Raw genomic sequence first — 23446 nt, forward strand, 5'->3', positions numbered from 1 at the left:
AAACATTATTTGCAAATTAAATGTCAGCATACCTCTTCCCATGGTTTGTTTTGTTCCTGCCTTGACAGGGTGAACATTTCTTTAATGCAAATAGGCTTCTGCCTGTCAGCTAACAAACAATTCACAAGAGGGAGTCAATACCTGAGAAGGGACAGAACTAAACCCCTGAAAAAAGAGGTCAGTCTGTTAGCTGCTCATCTTGGTACAATAACTATAAACAAGTGCTGAACAGTCTAACAGGTCCCCCTGTTTCAATTAACCTTATGCATACAAAAACACTTAGGCTGTTCAAAAAACACTGCACAAAACAGATCAGCTAAAAGACTCTTAAACCGAGGATCACTTTCTAGGCCACTGACTTTACCCACTGGTAGCCATACTGAAAGGTTTTTCAAAGATGATCATTTAGTGACAAAGGGGCTCAAAAGACAGTGGTAAAGACTATCAACTACTAGTTCAAATAGAATTGTGTTAATTAGCAGATTTTATGATGAAAATAATTCATTCTTTAAAAAGAATAAAAGGGAGTGGTAGATTATAGTGAAATGTCTACAAAATGTTATGCATTCAGGGGGGGAAGCTACAAATGTAATTGTCTATTAACTAAAATAAATGGTGCAATCAATGCCATAATATCCGCCAATCAAAGCAGATATTTGGAAGAAACAGCAAGTCAGAGCTACCAACTTCAATGGCCCTCATCAGTAACAATGTAGCTCTATGTGAATAGACAGACATGCTGTCCCCAGTCTGATGCACTGTTTGGAAGTATATTAGTGCACATTTGTCAGCATTTGTTCTGTATAGGAGATGGGAGGAAAAGAAGGAATGAATGTTTGTTTTGGCATTGGACGCTGGTTTCCTTCTCTCTTCCATGATCTCATTAGTAAGTGCTGAAGGCACATCACATACCTCAAGTCCAACAAACTTTGGTTTCACATCCGTTAATTCTCTGCTCACTTTCAGAGGGCGCATCCAGTAAAATTAATTGCAGCAAACCTCACCACACACACACACACACACACACACACACCAGTTAAACTATTTTTGGAACATGAGATCACAAGTGTTGATCTACACATGGCGTCTCCAACTGAAGGAACCAAAAAAAAAAAACATTTCTGGATGTGTTCCCTCCCACTACTCTCCTCTAAATCTGAAAACTGTACGAAGAAAAGTTATCACATAAGAAAATAGTCCACTGTTCAAAATACAACACAGTGTGTTCGGCCAGTTGGAAAAGAAGAAGGTATTTTTCAAAAAAAGAAACTGAGGCACAGTATTGTACATGCATAGTGTTAGGCAGAATAGGATGAGGGACCAGTAGTGCTGTTCTGAATGGACACCGCTTTCTCTTCTACAAGCCATCTGCCATCATGACATAAGAACATAAGAAAGGTCATGCTGGATCAGACCAAGGCCCATCATGTCCAGCAGTCTGTTCACACAGTGGCCAACCAGGTGCCTCTAGGAAGCCCACAAACAAGACGAATGCAGCACCTAATATATTAGGCATGCTCCTATGATCCTGGAGAGAATAGGTATGCATCATGACTAGTAGCCATTTTGACTAGTAGCCATGAATACCCCTCTCCTCTTTGAACATGTCCACGCCCCTCTTAAAGCCTTCCAAGTTGGCAGCCATCACTACATCCCTGGACAGGGAGTCCCACAATTTAACTATGTGTTGTGTGAAGAAATACTTCCTTTTATCAGTTTTGAATCTCTCACCCTCCAGCTTCAGCAGATGACCCCGCATTCTAGTATTATGAGAAAGGGAGGAAAGCTCCCCCTGTCCACTCTCTCCTTACCATGCATAATTTTATAGACCTCTATCATGTCTCCCCTTAACTGCCTTCTTTCCAAGCTAAACAGCCCTAATGACCCACCCTTGCCAAGCTATGAATCACATTCTCAGTTGACAACATGATCCATGCATCTGAAGTGAGCTTACTACCTTGACTGTCAAAAGCTCATACCCCAAACATCTTGTTGGTCTCTAAGGTGCTACTGGACTCAAATCGAGCTGTTTCTGCCTTGTCTCTTGTTGAGCCAAGCTGATGCTCTTGATATAATTCTTAAGAGTCGGCTAAAGGAAGGACTTATAGCGAACCCATAGGGTTTTCAAGGGAAGTGATTAGGCAGAAATGGTTTGCCATTGCCTTCCTCTGCGAAGTCTTCCTTGGTGGTCTCCCATCCAAGTACCGACCCTGTTTCACTTCCAAGATCTGATGAGAACAATCTCTACAATACCATTCCACATATCCCAGCTCTTCTAGAAGCTCTTAAAAAACCTTACTGCTCTCCTACAGATGTTTGAAGATGCACCCAACCTCAGCTTCAAGCCAACTACAGAAAAGTAAGCCAAAATGGGTAGTTATGGATGTGTCCTACCAATCTGCCCCCAGGGATTTTCTTTTGTCCTGTTTCCAATGGTTTCCATAGTTATACTTTCAAACAGCCCAATATGTGCTCCTTTTCGCCAAAGAAAGACAACTCCACAAAATTTGCAAACAATGTCGTATTAAACGAAGAAAGGGGGTCAAGAGCTCAGCCAAGAGGAAAGGCAGGGTATACATTATTTTAATTAATAAATTATATATGCATATTAAATATGTATGCGTGTGTATATACACACGCAACATACACAGAACTCTGAAAATCATGTGAAGTAAGGAGGTCATACTTTGTCAAATGTACAAAACTGAGAATTTGGGTTCTATTGTGATTCTGTCATTTCAAAATGTTTCAAAAAGATTTGTATGGCTATTCTTTTCACATCAAACTAGCTCCATAACTCGTGATATTTTGAATAATTTAAACAGCTAAATTCTTCAAATATTTTACTATTCCATGCCAAATAATCTTAACTCCCTTCACATCAAGAATACATGATTGAGAACTTATTTAAGTTTATTTAGAACTATCATTTTAAGCCTTAGAACTTCAAAACCCATCATGCAACACAACTGCTAATCAATCATCCATGTGCACAAACACATGAAGCCTTGAAGAAATGGCATAGCTAGGGTTGCCAGGTACCCACTGGGGAAGGCAGATTCTCACCCCCAGCTCCAATTGCCCGCTACTGCTCCAGGAGACGTTGGGAGAAAAATAAAATTAAAATTGCCAGAGAGTTTCTGGTGATTCCTAGAAAGGCACAACGTCATGTACCAACAGTGCCCTTTATGACCTGCTGGCTGCCAGCCATTGGCAATCATAGTAACTGAATGAAATGTTCAATTATTTAATTTGATTTTACAACATTTATATCCCACCTTTCTGCCCCCACAAAGGCCACCAAGGCAGCTAGAACATTAGAAGATGCAAGGGTTGCCAACTCTGGGTTGGGAAATTCTTGGCGATTTGGGGGTGGAGCCTGGGGAGGGCCTGGGAAGGGGAGGAGCCTCACCAGGGTATAATGCCATAGAGTCCACTCTCTAAAGCGGCCATTTTTTCTCCAGGGGAACTGATCTCTGCAGTTTGGAGATCAGTTGTCATTCCAGGAGGCCACCAGTTCCCACCTGGAGGTTGGCAACCCTATAACATGCATGTGCACTATTTTCAGAAAGATGCTACCCAAGATTTTCAAATGGAAGGAAAAAGTAATTTTGCCAATGGATTTTGCAGTAGTTTAGGTGAAAAGTGGAGAAACCACACAAGCCACTGAATATCAACCTTTAAATGGACACCCTGCTGTGTTCTGAGGATCAAACTCCCGGCTTATTATCTGCACACCTTATCTGAGATAATACCAGAACCTTCAGCCTCTCTAGTAACAAACAGAAAACACACAAACATCTTTGCATGGGTAAAAAAGGAGAGCAGCAACAAGAATCCAAATAGGTTTTCCTTTCATGCCTCTTTTTAGTTCTGCAGTGGAAATGGAAGCAACACATGCTATACTGCTGCAAAGATAGGCTGGATATAAGGAACATCCGGCCCTGCCTGGAAACAGGAAGCTCTGGGAATTTCTTTTGGGGGAAAAACAACATAAATAAAATCAACAGATCCTTGTGAAATTTGCAGAGCAGCCCTTTGCAGAACAGCAAAGTTCTGAATTACTGCTTGGGATAAGCACCTAAATGTCTAAGCGCTTATTCAGACCAAGCCTCCCTTAATTTCCTGGGTTCTTTCCACTGCTGTTTGTTATACAGCATTGCAATGTTAGCTCAGGGGTGGAGTTACTTCTGGATTTCCATATGCATGCACTCTGGGATGTGCTGATGTGAGATTATCATCAGCACAAAAGCCAGTTCTTTCTTTTTCTACCAAAAAAGGAAAAGTCTGTTCCCTCTACTTGAAAGGTTCTTATGACAGAAGAATCCTCTAGCTTTAATGGCATTTTAACAGAGGCTCCCTTAACCGGGTCCTGGCGGCAACCTCTTTTTGGACTCATTTTTATTTTCTCTGTCTTTTAAAATCTTTTTTGGCTTTCGTTCTTTTTAAAAGAGACTAAGCTATGAAAAAATATAGTATGGTTTCATTAAGAACAGTGTCTCACACTATGGTTTCCCCCCTCAAAAATGCCTACCTTTTTTTACTCAGTGAGTTATCACGCCATGTTCAAGGAAGGAATAAAATTCAAGAGTTGAGGGGAGGCAATTAATTAGCAACTTGTGATTTCATAGAGTGATCAAGATCTTTAAACAATACCTAGAGGCGAAGGAAGAACTCTTTTCCACCCCTTTGGATATGTAAAGTGCCTTTAAGTCACAGCCAACTTATGGCGCCCAAAGGGTTTCAAGGCAAGAGACATACTTTGCCCCATATAGGTTCTGCCAGTGCATTTGGAAGACAAAATCTGCTTACTACCTCAACACTTGTGGCCCACCAGGTACAAGACGTCTCTGCATGTTAGGGTTGCCAACCTCAAGGTTCTGTAATGAAAACTGACACCTCTGAGTACACGTTAGATAATGCAATACAATAACACAGAGACTGGCACAATGCAGCAGATGAAATAAATACAATAAACACAAATTCAAGTTAACAACCACTGGTCTGAATGTGCAAAAATAAAGATGCAGTACATTCAAAATCACATCCAAGAATCCAAATAGGTACTCAGTATAAATGAAGTTTCGTTCTTCAGGAAGAAAGGAACATCATCTATATGGAAGGAAGAAACTTCATTTATACTGAGTACCTATTTGGACTCCTGGATGTGATTTTGAATGTACTGCATCTTTATTTTTGCACATTCAGACCAGAGGTTGTTAACTTGGATTTGTGTTTATTGTATTTATTTCATCTGATGCATTGTGCCAGTCTGTGTGTTATTGTATTGCATAACCTCCAGGTACTAGCTGGAGATTTCCTACTATTACAACTGATCTCCAGCTGATAGAGATCAGTTCACCTAGAGAAAATGGCTGCTTTGGCAACTGGACTCTATGGCATTGAAGTCCCTCCAGTCCCCAAACCCTGCCCTCCTCAGGCTCTGCCCCAAAAACCTAATGCTGGTAGTGAAGAGGGACCTGGCAACCCTACTGCATGTACAGTTCCCAGAGACAAATTGTAACTCACCAGAGCTAGCTGCTTATTCTTTAGCTTGGTACCTTCCTGGAACTAAATGACACCCCAAAACCAGAATGTATGATGCCCTGTTCCTACTAGTGCGTCATCTTGGCTTATTTGGGACCCTGAAGTCAAGCTGTAAGAGTCACTTAAGTGAAACCTTGCACTGCTGATTCTTCACGGAAGTACAGGCCTCAACCCAACATCTGTGGCTCACTTCAGTTGTCAAGATAGCCATGTTTCCTATTGAAAGTGTGTGACTCTACGGAGAACTAAAGAAAGCATTGTTTTGATTTTAAAAGAGAAAACTAAAATACATGCCATGGTGTCATTTCAAAATTTGAGTGCAGGATCACCTTCAAGCTCTCAAACTTTGGAAGGGCATAAGCTTTCGTAAGTGAAAGCTCACTTTTGTCGGATGCCGTATCTGACAACATGAGCTTTGACCGACAAAAGCTTATACCCTGCAAAATTATTTTGGTCTTTAAGATACTACTGGACTTGAATTGTGTTCTGCTGTCACAGAGCAACATGGCTGCCCACCTGAAACTCATTTTGAAATGTTTTACATGCAAACCTTGCTCTCAAAACAAAAGGAAAAAGTAAAATCTGCCATTGGTTAAGAAATATAACTCTTTCAGCTCGGTAAGAGAGGACTTCCAGGTATAACAGAAAAAAACTGATGAGAATTTTCTGTCACTATTCAAACTCAAATGAGTGGACTATGACATTATCTAATATTTAATGCAATGTCTCGGCATCATATAGATAGGGTTGCCAGGTCCCTCTTCGCTACCGGTGGAAGGTTTTTGGGGTGGAGCCTGAGGAGGGCGGGGTTTGGGGAGGGGAGGGACTTCAATGCCATAGAGACCAATTGCCAAAGCGGCCATTTTCTTCAGGGGAACTGATCTCTACCGGCTGGAGATCAGTTGTAATAGTAGGAGATCTCCAGCTAGTACCTGGAGGTTGGCACCCCTAGCAATGTCTCTGCATCATATAGACAGTGAACAGGATTCATCAGAAAGATCCCTTGCTGATATGGCAAGACAGTTGCAACTCCTGAGATAAGTTTCCCAAGGGCTGTGCATTGGTTCATGGCATGATCCGTACTACAGACTGATCTGATTGGAGGGCTTTAAGAGGGGAGTGGACATATTCATGGAGGAAAGGGGTATTCATGGCTATTAGTTAGAATGGACACTAGTCATGCTGCATGCCTGTTCTCTCCAGGATCAGAGGAGCAGGCCTATTATATTAGGTGCTGTGGAACACAGGCAGGATGGTGCTGCTGCACTTATCTTGTTAGTGGCTTCCTAGAGGCACCTGGTTGGCCACTGTGTGAACAGACTGCAGGACTTGATGGGCCTTGGTCTGATTCAGCAGGGCCTTTCTTATGTTCTTATGATTGCAGTGTGATCGCATCACCTCAAGGTAGGGTTGCCAGGTCCCTCTTCGCCATCGGCAGGAGATTTTGGGGGTGGAGCCTAAGGAGGGCAGGGTTTGGGGAGGGGAGGGACTTCAATGCCACAGAGTTCAATTGCCAAAACGGCCATTTTCTCCAGGTCAACCGATCTCTATCGGTTGGAGATCAGGTGTAATAGCAGGAGATCTCCAGCTAGTACCTGGAGATTGGCAACCCTACCTCAAGGTCTTCCTGAGCCATGCTGTTGCCAGTTACAGGTAACTCACATGGGGGAGGGGGGCCATCCTGAAAAGGCCAAATCAATTCCAAAGCAGGGAAAAACTACACATGATCATGAAAATGGAAGTCCTGTTGAATCATTGTTTGCTCTTGTGTAAAAAAAAAAAAAGCACAATTGAAACAACACTATTGGGAGAAAATAGTTATGGCCAGACATTTGTTCTCCTCCATCAACTGGATGTGGGGGCGGTGGGATGGGAACATTATACCAGGGTTTATTCATATTGTGGTTTTGATTAACAAATTCAAAAGCTCTTGTTCCATAAACACTCTCACACTCACACAGTGCTATTCATTCATCAGTGAGATATAGGGTGAAGTTTTAAAAGGCAACCGTGTCCTGCTGCCAAGCAAAAGAAACTTCATTTTTTAAGAGCCAAAACTAATACGTCTCAAATACAGCGAGAGACCAGAAAGAAGCCTCTTCACAGAAGTGACTTTGTATGAAACAAATTACCGGCACCATTGAACCAGGTTTTCTGTACATTCCACTCTTAACAAAGGTAGTAAGAATTTTGGCTGAGATCTTTCTGGATTTAAAGACTAACAGTTTGACCTCGTATGATTTTTCTCCAGTGAACACTGGAAAGGAGCAGGTTCCAGTATAGGAACATAAGAAAAGCCCTACTGGATCAGACCAAGGCCCATCAAGTCCAGCAGTCTGTCCACACAGTGGCCAACCAGGTGCCTCTAGGAAGCCCACAAACAAGACAACTGCAGCAGCATTATCCTGCCTGTGTTCCACAGCACCCAAGATAATAGGCCTACTCCTCTGATCCTGGAGACAATAGGTATGCATCATGAACAGTATCAGTTTTAACTAGTAGCCATGAATACCCCTTTCCTCCACATCCATTATGTTACCAAAATAAATTTGGTAAATGTTCAAGGCATCATGCGGTGATACGGGGTTGTAGGTTTCACTTCTTTAACTTTTGGTTTTACTTGTTGCGCCCGTTGGCCACACTACCGCTAGGAGGAGAATGGAATCTTACACATTCCTGTCTATTGTCTTGCCTTCCACTGCTGCTATTTACTCTTAAAAGTAAACCATGCTTTTTATTTATACCTTGGCCGTTTGATTTATGCTAAGGATGCTGCAACGTCTGTGCTGAAAGTGTCTGACAGCCAAACATAACTATCTGCTTGGCCTTCTGGCCTGACTTTTTGATGCCTCTCCCTCCCCCACCCTACCACTATTCTTCTGTTTGTACCCATGTATAGCATATATTTCACACATCTGAAGAATCTGGCAGTGGTTCATTAAAGCCTTTGCCATAATAAATATCAATTCCTCTAAAGTGCCAAAGGATGATGACTACTACTATGATTTCTTCTTCTTCTTCTTGCTTTGCTACAGCCTAACATGGTAAGCCCTCTGGAGTTGACTTATTGTGAAAGCAAATGCTCTTGGCATGTTGTTTCCAACAACATTAGGATCCACACATGGTTGGGCACTGGACTACTGCAATCATTCACCCCTTGGATTTTCCTCTCCGGAAACTGAAATCTGAAGACAAAGGCAAGGCTCATATCTCACTAGACTTCAAAGCTCTTCTTGATACAGATCAAAAAAAGCACTACAAGCTATCAAAAAAACTAATTCATGAATGATCTAAGGTGAAAGAAATGGTTAAGAGACTAATGCAGGTTTGATAAGACTTTTAAAAAAGACAATCAAATTGACATGTAAGATAAATTAGTTTCCTGTCTTTGCCTCCTTAACCTGAGCCTAATTCTTTTATTTAAACCAGGATATCTGCATCTAGTTACAGATCAGTAGGTTTCTGCAGTCTCTAGGTCAAAGAAATAATAAGTTGCTTTTTTTTAAAGTTACCACAGAGCCTCCCTAGGGAAAAAGAAATGCAAAATGGCAAACAATCAAGAATGCATTCTCTGGTGATCCAAATGTTAATAAAGGTAAAGGTAGTCCCTTGTGCAAGCACCAGGTCATTACTGACCCATGGGGTGATGTCACATCCCAACGTTTACTAAGCAGACTGTGTTTATGGGGTGGTTTGCCATTGCCTTCCCCAGTCATCTATACTTTACCCCCAGCAAGCTGGGTACTCATTTTATTAATCACATTTTAAGAATAAAGCTCAATTTGGGGAGGAAGGAACTGCCACAAAAATGAGATGATGTAGTTCTTGAATATGTTGCATTGGCTTGTTTCAGACATTATGCCAAACTTTGATTTGGTAGCAATATGTGAATTAGCTTAGAAGAAGTCTCAGGCTTGCCTGCACAATCCCTCCACCCTATTTTCCTTGTTGCTAAAAGCTAATTTACCAGCTTCTTGAATCGTAATCAGTAGCTTGATCCCAGTGTGAAATCCTGGTTTGCAGGAAAGTACAAACCGTAGGTTTGCCAGTTTAAATGTAACAGCAAACTATGGTTTACCGCAAACTAGGAAATAATGTGAGAGGAGGGAATAAAAGGAAGGACCGCAGGGGTGAGCTCATTAACATTCCTCTCAAGCATGGCTTAGCATTGTATTTGAACCAAATCACTGTGTTGTCTCTTTATTTTTGTAATATTTATAAGCTATCTGTCAGATCCGTCCAGTGTATCCATATATCACTGTGTGCACGTAAAAAGCACTTTCTTAATTCCACTAACCTTTTCCAACTCAAACAAGGTAGAAAAAACTCCTCCACAGGGACAATTGAAACACAAATAAATCTAAATACATGGAAAAGTAGCCTGCAGAGAAAGGAATATCTTTTTGAGGCCACAAATCTTTTAAATGACACCACCAACCCTGTTAAAGAAAAGTTCTTGTCAGGAGTATCTTCCTGTCCAAACAGTATAGGAAAAAAATGTTGGAGCATCTGATGAAGAAGACTCAGGCTTACCAAAGTTTATGCCACAATAAACTTATTGGTTGTTAAAACACCATGAGATTCTTTTGTTATTTTGGCAGCAGTAGGTTACTACCACCCTGGAATGTAATAGATTCCATCTTCTTCACAGGAACAGGGATTTTAAGACACAGTTGGTTAAGAATCCCAAGCTGAAGTGCCTGAATTCAGACACTGTGAAAACTTGGAGTTATATCGAAGACTTCCTAAACCAAGAAGTCTTCAACCACAGCTCTGCATGCCAGGAAGAAAGGGAATGGGAGACCCCAAAGATTCAAGAATAATTCATGCCACAAAGAAACTACTTATTCATGACATCTGAATGCAGCCTACATCTCTTTGCATATGACATGTGTGTGTGTATTAGTCACTTCCTTGTGTGATGTAGGGGGTTAGAGTGTTGAACTACAATCTAGGTGTCTTGTCCCAGGGCCAGAGGCAGATGAGCGGGGTCAGGCACAGTCCAAGGTCAAAGCCAGGTAGTCTGTACAGTCAAAGTAACAAAACATAGTCCAGTAGAAGAGTCAAAATTCAATCCTGGGTCAAGGCACAAAGGGTTCAGAAACAGGTACCGACACAGAGTGGTAACACAAGTTGTTCCCACACCTGCTTGGATGCAGATATCTGCTTAAATAATCCTAGGAGGAACCAGCTGTTGATGGTTCCTCTGACTCAGCACTCCTTGGGAAGAGGCTCATTATCCTCGCTGCTGTCAGCTGGCAGTGCTCTTTGTTGTGTTTGCAACCTAGCATTTCTCCTACACTCAAGTAGGAATGATCTGCACTTTCAGCGTCGCTGCTCCAGAGGACATGGAGGGCAGCTGTCAGACACATGTGAGTCCCCTGCCCTGGATGGTTGTAGGTATGGGGAACATTCATCTGTCCATGCCTGCTCTCAGCAAGTTTCCATGGCAGAGTAAGAATTCGAACTTGGGTTTCCCAGATTCTAGTCCAACACTTTAACCACTACACCACACTGGCTGCTCTACTTGTAGATTTGTAAATAAAGTAAGTATTACAGAAATGCTACAGGTGTTCTCTCCTCTAAAGGAAATGTACCCATGTGAGTTTTGCCCCTGTAATGTCTCACTGTTTGGGGAGTATGGCACATGTAACAATATAATCATAAGTAAATCAAACCATCACAACTAGCTATTATTATGTATTGTTACAATAAACTACTGTATTTACTCTAGTGCAAAAGTAGGTTTTGTTCGTTTTGCCGCCCAAAAAAAGGTGTCATCTTACATTTGCACACAAGTTACCATTATTTCCATAATTATTTTAGTATATAACATATTTTAGGTGAAGTTATCTTACATTCAAGGTTGCCTTCCTTTTGTGTAAATACAGCCTATGTTGGTTTAGCTCTCCTGGCCAGCTTTTTAATTACTCAGGACGATTTCACTGTGTACAACAGAACCGTAGTATCTAACACGGAAACTCTGCACTGTAGTTAATTAACGTAATGGGTTTCAAACGTATTTTGTTATCACTTCTATTAGGCAAACAGAAACCATTTGAAATAGGATCCCAAAAACCTCTGAAGCTCTGGGAGGTTAATTTTAAAAGCAGCCTTTCATCCTTATGGCTGTAGTACCTTTAGCTACTGTATATAGATGGGAGAATTTTGACAGGAGCAGCTTTTCAAAAATTTGACACGACCAGCAGCACTGGCTGAGATTTCCTCATCTGCTTTAAAATGTGTAAAGAAACATTTATCATATTAAAAAGTAACCATTTTGGCACTGAGTGTCTAAATCCAGATTTCACAACACAGTAGGCCTGGTTTCAGGAAGTACAAAAACCAACTGATCGTAATTGTTCATCTTTAAGAATTGTTATCTTCTGAGTGCTTTAGAGTCTGCCGTACTCTGAAATGGTTCACCAGCAGCCATAAAACTGGCAAAAGGTTAAAGCTTTCACTGCGAGCTTTTTAATCGCCACGGGTTCAAAGATGTCCACAAATTAAATCTATTGTGCATTTAAACGACCCGTAATCTCACTAAAGTGGTAAACTGATGGGGTCAGCTGTATAACCACGGACTACAAGCGGGAATAGTTTTCAAGAGGGTGAGGTCTGTCGGGGTTGCAGCCTCGGTGAGAATTAGGCCTCAGTGTTTGGTTAAATATTATTCATGATTGCTATCCAGGACTCTCTATCCCAGGGATGCCAAACATACAGCTGTGGGCTGGATCCAGCCCCTTGAGAGCGCTTATCCAGCCCGCGAGGCATCCCCCAGTCCTGATCTGGGCTGGCGAGGCCTTTGCCCGGCCAAGTGACATTTAAGTCATATCCAGCCCTTGTAACAAATGAGTTCGACACCCCTGCACTATCCGCAGAGATGAGGATTCAACATATAATAGTCCAATGGGCAAACTGACCCCATCCTAGCCCAGTCCCTTACTTCTATTACAAGATTATTTCCCCTGCACTAGAACCATGATCCACACTCTCACATCCTCTCCTATGCTGATGTTGGGGCAGGGGAGGTACTTTGTTCCCAATTACGTTCCACCTGCCTCTCAGATTTACTCAAAAGGGGCCGAAAAAAACATCTAACATGGTGTTTGCCTTTCCTTCTCCCACATAACAGCCACCTGCAAAATGGCATTTTGGAAACATAGCAGGGACAGGGATGATAGAGAGCTCAGCAGAGGGTTACACATTGGCCATTTATGCAGGATCGATTTTGATACTCGCTCAAAGCTGCTTTTTTTAAATCCGCCCTTTGGTCCCGATGCAAGAGGAGAAAGTCAAACAAATTCCACCCCCCACACACTCGCCTGCTCCTTCGTTCCTTTGTTTGCATAGCCATTAGCAATGATCGTTTGCATAGCTAAACCTGGCTGTGATTTTTCATGGTTCCTTCAATAAATGCTTCGAGGTGGGGCGGAGCAAACACAAAAGGTTGTGTTAAAGGGGCTCTTAAGAAATGCGAAGCAGGTATGCTCCAGCTTCGTAGTGACGGATGAAATGACAGCTCAGCGTGAAGAAATAAAAAAAAATATGCCAGGCACTTAAGCCTGGAACGCACTGCTAATTACCAAGCATAAACGGCCACTGACTCCTAAAAGCAGATGGTGCTTGAGACGTATGGACCAGAACAGAGCTGTTCATTACTGTTTGCCCAAACTAGACCTTGTTCATCCATGACATTTGCAAAGAAAAAAATTATCCACTTCCTCCACATTACCATGTAACTTGAGAAAGCCAATGATGGCCCTCCAAAAATTCAAATTCTTAGATTTGGTCAATGCTAACTTCGGTCGCTCCATTCTGGCTCACAGTTCCTGACAACTTGTTTTAGGGATGCCAGCCTCCAGGTGGGACCTGGGTATCCCCCAGAATTACAGCTCATCTCCAGACTACAGAGATCAGTTCCCCTGGGGAAAATGGATGCTTTGGAAAGTGGACACTTTGGCATTGTACCCCTCTGAGATCCCTGTCGTCCTCACAAATCTTCAGGAGTTGCCCAACCTGGAGCTGGCAACCCTACTCCCCCACCCCCCACCAGTGACCAGGGAGGACCTGGCAACCCTAGCTTGTTACAATGTTGGGAGTTTTGTCAATCTCACTTCTACAAACAGTATCAAAAAGACCTGCTGCTGTAATCTGCAAGTAACTCATGAAACCACCACAATGTCCAGCCTGCCACTTAAGCTCCTCTTCCCAAGCCCTGTTCTCTGTGACACTTCCTGAAGGTGGTAACCAGAGAGGGGGCTTTTTTCAGTGTGGATGCCTTGCCTTTGGGATGCCCCCTCCCCCTTGAGGTTCACCTGCGGCCTAAGGTGCCAGGCCAAAACACTGCCTTTTGCCCTTTAGCTAGGGTTGCCAACCTCCAGGTACTAGCTGGAGATCTGCTATTACAACTGATCTCCAGCCGATAGCGATCCGTTCACCTGGAGAAAATGGCTACTTTGGCAACTGGACTCTATGGCATTGAAATCCCTCCCATCTACAAACTCCGCCCTCCTCAGGCTCCACCCCAAAAATCTCCAGGTATTTCCCAAACCGGAGCTGGCAACTCCACCTTTAGCTGAAGGATTCCATCTTTTTAGCTACTTTTACAGACTGCTTATAGCTGTGCTATGGATATCATTTTAGGCTGCTAAATGCTGATTTTATGCCCCAGATGAGCTCTTGGCTTTTAATATTGATAGTTTTATGGTGGCTGTTTTTATCTTTTGTATTTTGAGAGCCAGCTCTAGCCGGTCTCCAGAGAGGAGGCATACAAGTCTTACATATAAATATAAGTCTGACATTGCAACTTTTGGTGATAGATAGCTGACTTATGGAACCCCCCATAGGGTTTTCAAGGCAGGAGACTTTGCATGGTTTTTATTCTGAGTGGTTCGGTAGCTTTTTCCCGCCTTGATTTTTTTGGGGGGAGGGGGGGAGTTGTTGCTATGGAGTTTAAAACTTTTATTACCTCTTGCTTTTATGGTTCCTGGCCTGCATCAGCCTGAAACCTGATTGCCTGTCACCAAACTAGGCATGAGGAGGTCTTGTGGACACCATAACCGGGAAAACCAGCTTAAAATCCTCTTTCCCCCACCCCCCATTTTTTATATTTGTAACATCTGGCCAGACAAAAAATGCTCAGGAACCTGAAAGCTTGCACAGAGTTATGTGGCATTGTGGAGCGGTAGCTATGAATTCACTAATCTTTTCCTGCTGAGTTTGCAAGCTAATCAAGAGTTCAGGCACTTTTTAACTGTCAAAGTACTTTGTTTGCTTCAAGCTGCTTTCATCTTGGACAGTTAATTGAAAGAGTTACAGAAAAAGTTAGATTAACTGCTTTTTAGTAGAGGTTAAGAGTTGAGACTGGCCTTCTTGTCTTGCTATATCAGATGAAACCCATGTGCACATGCTGATTGGCTCATTTGCACTTATGTTTACACTTGCCAAGCCCCGTAGCTCCACCGGTGGAAGCTTTGTGGGGCCGTGGCTGCGATGCGCGCGTGCGTCTCGTCCAGCACGTGCACACACCTCACGCAACGCGCCCACGTCACTTCCAGGTTTACCCGGAAGTGATGTGGTCGCTCTAGCAATCTCTGCCAAAACTCTATGGTTTCCACAGAGTTTTAGCGGAGGTTGCCAGAGCGTCCGCGTCACTTCCGGGTAAACCCGAAAGTGATGCGCGCGCATGCCCGCATTGCCCACCGGCCCTTAGCTGGTCAGCGGGTAGCCTGGTGGATTGGGGGATTTTACCCACCACCACCGGGCACTTGGCAACCCTATTTATGTTGGCTATGTCATATTTAGTTATGAAACAATCAGTTATCTACATAATAACCACATGATTATGATAGAACAGATTTAGAGAAAGATAAGTTATATTTTTCTATCTACTACTTTGACAAGCAAATAAGATTTATCTGGATGGATGTCTCAGAAGAAGAACAGGAGAGATTTCTTGATGAACAGCAACCATGCGATGTAGAAGAAGAAGAGTTGGTTTTTATACCCTTTAAGGAGTCTCAAAGCAGCTTACGATCACCTTCCCTTCCTCTCCCCACAACACATACCTTGTGAGGTAGGTGGGGCTGACAGAATTTGGAAAGAACTGAGACAAGCCTGAGGTCATCCAGCAGGCTTCATGTGAAGGAGTGGGGAAATGAACCTGGTTCTCCAGATTAGAGTCCGCCACTTTTAACCACTACACCACGCTGGCTCTCTAAAATAGATTGGGCTAAGTGTGTATGACTGGCCCAAGGTCACCCAGAAAGCTTCTATGACAGAGTGGGGATTTGACCCCAAACCTCCAAGATCCTAGTTTTATATGCTAACAACTACACCATGCTGGCTCCTTCTTATCTTCATGTAAGCAAATCACAACTGGGAACTGATTTTCTAAAATGTTCTTAAGGAAAACTTGAAGAAGGTAAATGGATCCGGGGAGGAAATTATCAAAGGGAATAGCTGAACAAGTAGATGAAAGACAGCAATTACCATCAGTTCCTGCTATCATGGCAAATCTGATATATAGTATAGTATGTAAGTGAGTAAGGCTACATTCCAAAAATATATGATTACCATTCTGTTGGGATTTTAGTTCAGGATGCCATTTATCTCTCGGCACCATCAGAAACTGCCAGCAAGAAAAAGTCTCTCTGATTTGAAAGCTATAATTTGTAGCAAAACCTGATAAAACTTCTAGGTCGTGTTACTCAACCCCCCCGCCCCGTCAAAAAACAACCAAAAAAAACCAAGCCCAATGTTCACTGCCTCCTGCTATTTATAAAGAACAAAAAAGAAAGAAGCAAGTCATTAAAGGTTGACGGTTGTTAATGATGTACAGCGAGGATATTGAGAAGGCACAGTTGTAGAAATCTCTTTATCATGTAAGGCTAAGGCATTCACAGATTTTAAGTTAGGACAACTAACATAGGATGCCAAAGAGGTTTGTAGCACGCATGCTGAAAAGAATGTGGATCCCCAATATTACTAGAATTTAAGGTTACTCAGAAAGCTGACAAGTAGTAGATTCAGGAAAGTCACTTCATCGCAAATTTGTTGCCTCACTCACCCTACTCATTTCTTGTTCCTTCCTTGTTTTGTGGAGGTGGGTACAAACTCTGGTTACCATTGTATGAATGTAAGTAACCACATGTTAGTGTCTCCTCCCCACCCCCCAAACACACATACCCTAATAAGGTCTCCAGGTACTAGGTATTACAACTCATCTCCAGCCAATAGAGATCAGTTCACCTGGAGAAAATGGCCGCTTTGGCAATTGGACTCTATAGCATTGAAGTCCCTCCCCTCCCCAAACCCTGCCCTCCTCATGCCCCACCCCAAAGGTCTCCAGGTTTTTCCCAACCCAAAGCTGGCAACACTACACACTAACCAGAATTGTAAGATTCAGAATCCCAGTTAATGTGGCCGGGGGGTGGGGGGAGAGGGGACAGACTCTGATCCTCCAGCATTCATACAGTAACTGGAGTTGATTTATAGGTATGATTCTCTGAGTGTGGAGGGGAGGGGGGAGAAGCAAGGTGTGAGAAGGAGCTCAAGAGCAAGGTTAGGGTATGGTTTCCCCTAACCATAGGTAACTGTAATGTGGATGCAGTCTCAGTATTTATTTGCTGCTGCACACCACCAGGGTGAGTCCTGGGTATGGCAGATTTCTTGATCCCAAGAAAGCCAACCATGTTGTCTTTTGACCTCCAGTAAGCCAGGTAAAAAGGTAAAAGGTAGTCCTCTGTGCAAGCACTGGGTCATTACTGACCCATGACGTCTCATCATGACGTTTACTAGGGAGACTATGTTCATGGGGTGGTTTGCCATTGCCTTCCCCAGTCATCTGCACTTTACCCCCAGCAAGCTGGTGGATACTCATTTTACCGACCTCGGAAGGATGGAAGGCTGAGTCAACCTTGAGCCGGCTACCTGAAACCGACTTCCGTCGGGATCGAACTCAGGTCGTGAGCAGAGCTTGGACTGCAGTACTGCAGCTTACCACTCTGCGCCACGAAGCCAACCCTGTGAAATATTCAGCATGTGCTGATCAATTGGGAACATGGACACAAAACTGCATTAGGAGTTCAGAGTTTTTGCCCAAAGCCCTGCAGCTCAAGCACGACAACCAATGCAATTACGCAAAGGACACTGTGTTGACAAACTAACCTCCCAGCCTCCCAGCCACACACTTCATCGTCTTGGTAGCGATGTTTTAAAGGCTGGCCTGGAGGTTACAGAGCAAAGGAAAACGAAACGGCTCAATAAATGAAGCCTTTTAAATCAGTCAATGTGCCCTTTCTCACCCTGGCGAAGAGGAATGGGGGCTCGCCAAGAAATGCCATTAACATGGGTCATGAAATTTCAGAGTCGAAAGGAAATGAGAGCCAGCAGCAACAATAACACTTGCATGAAGTAAACGCTTCTCTAATCATTACTGAGCAGGGGCATAAGTTTTCCTCTCAGCTGTAATATTAGACATTGTGTGTCTTGTTCCCCTAATATACCTTTTCAGAAGTTTACCCAAGCCCTTTGAAACAAAGAGCCCGTTATTGTCCTCACTTTGGGGACAGCTGTAATAGTCAGATGAAAGCATATTACATTTAATCTGCTAAGCGCTGCTTAGTGGGCACACACACAAAAGCACACACACATCAGAGCGCATGGCGGGTTACTGTTCATCCAGAGGACTATCCAAGGGAGATCAGGTACCTGGCAAGCAGGGTGGTCCTTATTCTGTGGTTTTCCTCTGCTGAGAATGTGTTTCAGGTGACAACATGGACAAAATATGATTCCACTCGGGTCACATTCATTAAATGAGAAACTATTACACATTTCTCTGCCGCGTTGGTTTTTCAACAAAAAAGCTTTTCACGCAAGGCCGGTGATAACACAATGCTATTTTTTTTAATCCAGGAAGGCAATCCTGATCATACTCCTGATATATGCTCGTGTAAACAAAGAAAATATGTAATACGGGCCGTCACCGATATAATAGACCTTTTGGCATAAAGGCCTAGCACCATGCAACGTGGAAGAAGGACCTTGTTTTGACATCATATTGAGAGGTTCTGCTAGCCAGCTGGGTGTAGTTAGCTCAGCTCGGTTAATCTTCCGTAGCAGCTGAAGAGGGGAAATTAGCTGAGCGAGATAGCTAAAGATAACAGCTTGCCAGCTAGCAGTGTCTCTTTCCTTCCCAGTTATGGCATCAAGGCAAATTCCTCCACTGCCAACTGCAGGGAGGGATCCTCTCGACAATGAAGACCTGGCATTGCTAACCATTCTCACGGTACCTGGCAGCCGGGATGGTCAGCAAAGCATATAACCAGGCTCTAAAACCTTTCCAGATCACCTTACCTCTTGGGCGAAAAGCAAGGACAATTTACTCCACGGCCTCTGGGAAATTCTTATTGGAAATATATGCAGCAGTTACGACAGCTTTTAAGGCAAGAATAAACCTTTTATATCGGTACCAGACAGAACTCTTTTTCTTTTCTTGCATTTCCCCTTTTCTGATGCTATAGCCTTTCCCTTTATGGTTCCATGATCACAGATATAGTCAGCCAAAATTCCCACTGCCATCCTAGGGACTGTTGCTCTCCATATTAAGTAATTGCCCAGTTCACAGATTATGTTGGTCTATGTGTTTACCTGGGACTTTCTTGGAGGAACAAAGTGTGTATTGTGTGAGCCAGTTCTGGAATCACAGAGCTAAACACACATAATCAGTTAACCCCCTTCCCTAAAACAGGTTACTGTGCAGCTAATGTGGCATGCTCAATGCCTTACAAAGGACAAAGCTCTATAGCCTCCCTAGGACAGAGCCCACGTGGTGTAGTGGTTAAGAGCGGTGGTTTGGAGTGGCAAACACTAATCCAATGAACCGGGATTGATTCCCCACTCCTCCACAGGAGCGGTGGATGCTAATCTGATGAACCAGGTTGGTTTCCCCCACTCCTACACATAAGGCTAGCTGGGTAACCTTGGGCTAGTCACAGCTCTCTCAGCCCAACCTACCTCACAGGGTGTCTGTTGTGGGGAGGGGAAGGGAAGGAGACTGTAAACTGGTTTGATTCTCCCTTAAGTGGTAGAGAAAGTTGGCATATAAAAACCTCCTCCTCCTCTTCTTCTTCCTCTTCTTCTTAGCAGTTCACTGCATTTCACTTAATTTTCATAGACTGTTCAACCTAAACAAGTCTTCCTATTATTTTAATTTCTTAATAAATATTTTTTATTTATTTTTACAGTTGTTTAAAATATTTATTCTGTGGGTTAAACTCGGAAGCCATGGAATTGGGTCCTGACACTTGAAATTGGTAGGCTTGGATTCTAAGCTCCCCTTCTGCTTATGCTAGGTATTTATGCTTGTTAAATTACCAATGATTACTTAATGCAAACATGCAAAATGACAACAGCAAAGGGAATGGATTTACACTGTGTCACAAAAAAGGGGGAAGCTCATATTGAGTAGCCTTCATAGTGGCACAAGACCAAAAACACCAACCAAATTTGTTAGCAGTCATTTTGAAAATCAGCAACATTTTTATCAGAAGCCCTTTTGGATTGTTGAACACATGAACACATGAAGCTGCCTTATACTGAATCAGACCTTTGGTCAGTACTGTCTACTCAGACCAGCAGCGACTCTCCAGAGTCTCAGGCAGGGGTCTTTCACATCACCTACTTGCCTAGTCCCTTTAACTGGAGATGCCAGGGACTGAACCTGGGACCTCCTGCATGCCAAGCAGATGCTCTACCACTGAGCCATGGCCCCTCCTCAAAAGAAATTGTGATGGGCCCAAGGTCACCCAGGCAAGGCTTCCATGGCAGAGGCAGTGGATTTGAACCCAGGTCTCCCAGGATCGTAGTCCACCACCCTACCCACTACACCACACTGGCTCTCACTACACCACACTGTTACATTTGACCAAGTGTCTGGGATAAAAACAGTACATGTGATCCTACCATACATGCAGTAAAACATAATGACTGAAAATGACTTCTTTTTCATGAAGTTATCTGGCAGGAAAAGCAAAGTCATAACATCAACGATGCTTATCATTCAACTAACCTACACATGCAAGATCGGATATCACTGAGGGCAACCTTAGGGAACACCACCAATTTTGCAATCTTACTATTTCAAGCAAAAGCTCCACAACGGAGCCACATGAGGGATGACTTTAATTTATGGAACATTTTCCTCTCATTCTCACAGGTCTCCTCTGGTAGATTTTGGTACGCTCCCTGAGAGATGTGATAAGAGGCAACAATTCATCACAAATCACCACCATGCTGGGTGGTGCAATTTTGACTGTGATAATTCACTCTAAGGGGCAGTATGTATAGATCAGCCATTCTGAGCATATAGTGTAGGAAGCAGCCCTGAGGCTGTCGCCTGTATTCTCTCTATCTTCAGTTTAACAACACTAGTTTGCATTAATCATTTCGAGATGAAAAAGAGCTACGAGCACCTGTGCAATCAAGCAACATAGTTTAACCCACCCCAAATAGGTATGCAAGAGTAAAGAAAGAGAAATATAGAAAGCTTCCTGAAATATAGAGAAACTTTTTGTCTCGAGCCCATGGCAGCTTGGGACTCTACCCGCCTCCTGGCAAGGTGACAGCCCACCGGGGAAACCCGCCCGACAGCGGGAAAAGGGGGGAAGACTCACCAAGCCCCGAGATCCAGGCTATGCCTCTCCTCAGAGTGGCACGAGGTGAGCGGAAGACACCAGAGGTCCCTGTGGGCAGGGCTGCTTCAAACCAGGTGGCAGAGGAGGGATGCCATGCTGGGACTCGCCAGCTGCCTGACACAACGCACAGCAACCCCAGGAGGGTCGCCTCCTTCCCCGGCAAGGCAATCAGCGACAACACAGGGCCCCTGTCAGGCACCTCAGCCCAGGAGCAGGTGGCACGGTGAGGGACCGCACTCCCGACTTTGAGGGCCCAGGATGGGAGAGCCAGGCTGTCTAAAAGGTGGGGCCTGCCTTCTGGGCAGTGCCAGATTTACGTATAAGCTAAACAAGCTATAGCTTAGGGCCCCACTCTCTTGGGGCCCCCCAAAAAATTTAAAGAAAAAAAAACCTGGGTGTACATTTCCAAAATATAAGATAAAAAACAAATAAAATAAAACCTACGTATTTTGTTATGTGCAAATGGCTTAAGATACCTATTAGGTCCATAAATTACCATATAGCATATATTCAACACAAAAAACAGCGACAATTTGTTTTTGACAAAGGACAGCTGGACATATAAAGGGACCCATTACCTTCAATAGCTTAGGGCCTCATCAAACCTACATCTGACCCTGCTTCTGGGCCTTACATGCACTTGGGGGGAGGGACAGGGAGGTGATGGATGGGAGGGGTGGCGCAATCTCCAGATAAAGAGAAACATATGGGAGAGCTGGGGTGGTGAGGGAGAGAGAGCACAGAGAGGAGAGGAGACTGTCAGATGACAGAGAAGAAGGACAAACAGGCAGGGGGAGCATTTGTGACCAAAGTGGATTCCCTGTAACCAGGCTGTTCTGAGTCCATTAAAAGTGGTGACTGCCACAGTTGGCAGCCTCGGCGTGGTCACTGCCCGGAGGGCCGAGGTCTGGGAAGTCCTGCTCAGCCTGGCAGCAGGGGCAATAGTCAGCAGGGGCAGCAGGGTACACCAGGACGGAGCGCCACACTTTTATTTAAGCTTATAAATAGGAGATTTGAGATCTCTGATCAACATTCTTGGACACAAATGAGAGTGGTAAAAGTTTCATTGATCTCAATGATCTCGGATTAATAAAAACACATTTCCCCATCCTGGGACTGACCTTTTGCCACATCTTGATGAAGAAGAGCTCCCTGGAGAAGTTGAAGGACACGTTGGTATCATAAGCATCATCCCCAATGTTGGAGACAGAGATGTTAAGTGAAATGTTCTTCACTGCTCCCAAAGCCAGATAGGGAGCTTTATCATCCACACTGTGAATAGAAATAAAGCCATTGTTAAAACCTTCCTACTCATGCTAAGTTTTCCTCAACGAAAACTTTTGAAATTTGACCCAAAACTGTAACTCTCCTATTACGAGGAGAAAGAAAAGGAGGAGGAGATATACCTGGCTCCCTTCCTAATCTGTCACTATGTTGCTGGGCCAAAAAAATATTACTTAAAAACACTTTGCAAACAAGAAGTCCCACTGCATTAACATTCATCACGGGCCGGAGTTCTATCTCAACGAAATGAATTCAGAAAAAAAATGGGATAACCATATGAGAGCTGCCCTGAGTTCTCTGGAGGAAGAGTGGGATAAACATATAATAAATAAAATACTAAGGCTCAGTGCCAAGTTCTGAGTGGTCCTGTCCCCTCAGCACTCCTAGATGGTAGATATAAAAACATCCCCATCTCAGAGAGATTATGCCAGTGTAGTATAGGGGCAGTAGAAACCATGTAGCATAGTCTCATCCACTGCCCTTACTATGAAGAGATCCATGACAAATTTATTCGGCCCTGGACTAACAGGCTCTCAGATAACTTGGAGTCGGAGAGGGCAAGGAAGCTGCTCTCAGATGAAAATCCAAGGGTTTCCACTGATACTGCTACATTTTGTACCACCTCGTCCAAAATCAGGCGCAAATTGTTGGAATGACCTGTTTTATTATCTAAGTACATACTAGTGCCCTCTTAGGGTTTTATGTAGTATCTAATGTATTTTATACTTGAAACTCCTGATTTTAATGCTGACGGGATTTTAGGTAACTGCTGACTATTCTTTTTTTTCCTTCTTGTAAATGTCTGGCTATGTGCCGCACCCATAAATGATGATGATGAGGAGTTCTGCTGGTCATTGTATGTCAGTTAATTTCAGTCAGTCATTTGAATTTTCATTAACTCTAAAAGTTAAATTTTT

At 43.4% G+C, this 23446-nt stretch overlaps 1 protein-coding gene across 1 annotated transcript in view; it reads right to left on the reverse strand.

Annotated features, from left to right (window-relative positions):
• Positions 1-23446, reverse strand: part of ITGA9 (integrin subunit alpha 9) — a 275713-nt gene that overhangs the window by 72623 nt on the left and 179644 nt on the right. Inside the window, exon 18 of the mRNA XM_056857744.1 lies at positions 22367-22517. Within this exon, the coding sequence (XP_056713722.1) occupies positions 22367-22517 (151 nt within the window). The remainder of the gene's footprint in view (positions 1-22366; positions 22518-23446) is intronic.

The sequence above is a fragment of the Euleptes europaea genome, chromosome 11, assembly GCF_029931775.1.
Source record: "Euleptes europaea isolate rEulEur1 chromosome 11, rEulEur1.hap1, whole genome shotgun sequence".
Lineage (NCBI taxonomy): Eukaryota > Metazoa > Chordata > Lepidosauria > Squamata > Sphaerodactylidae > Euleptes > Euleptes europaea.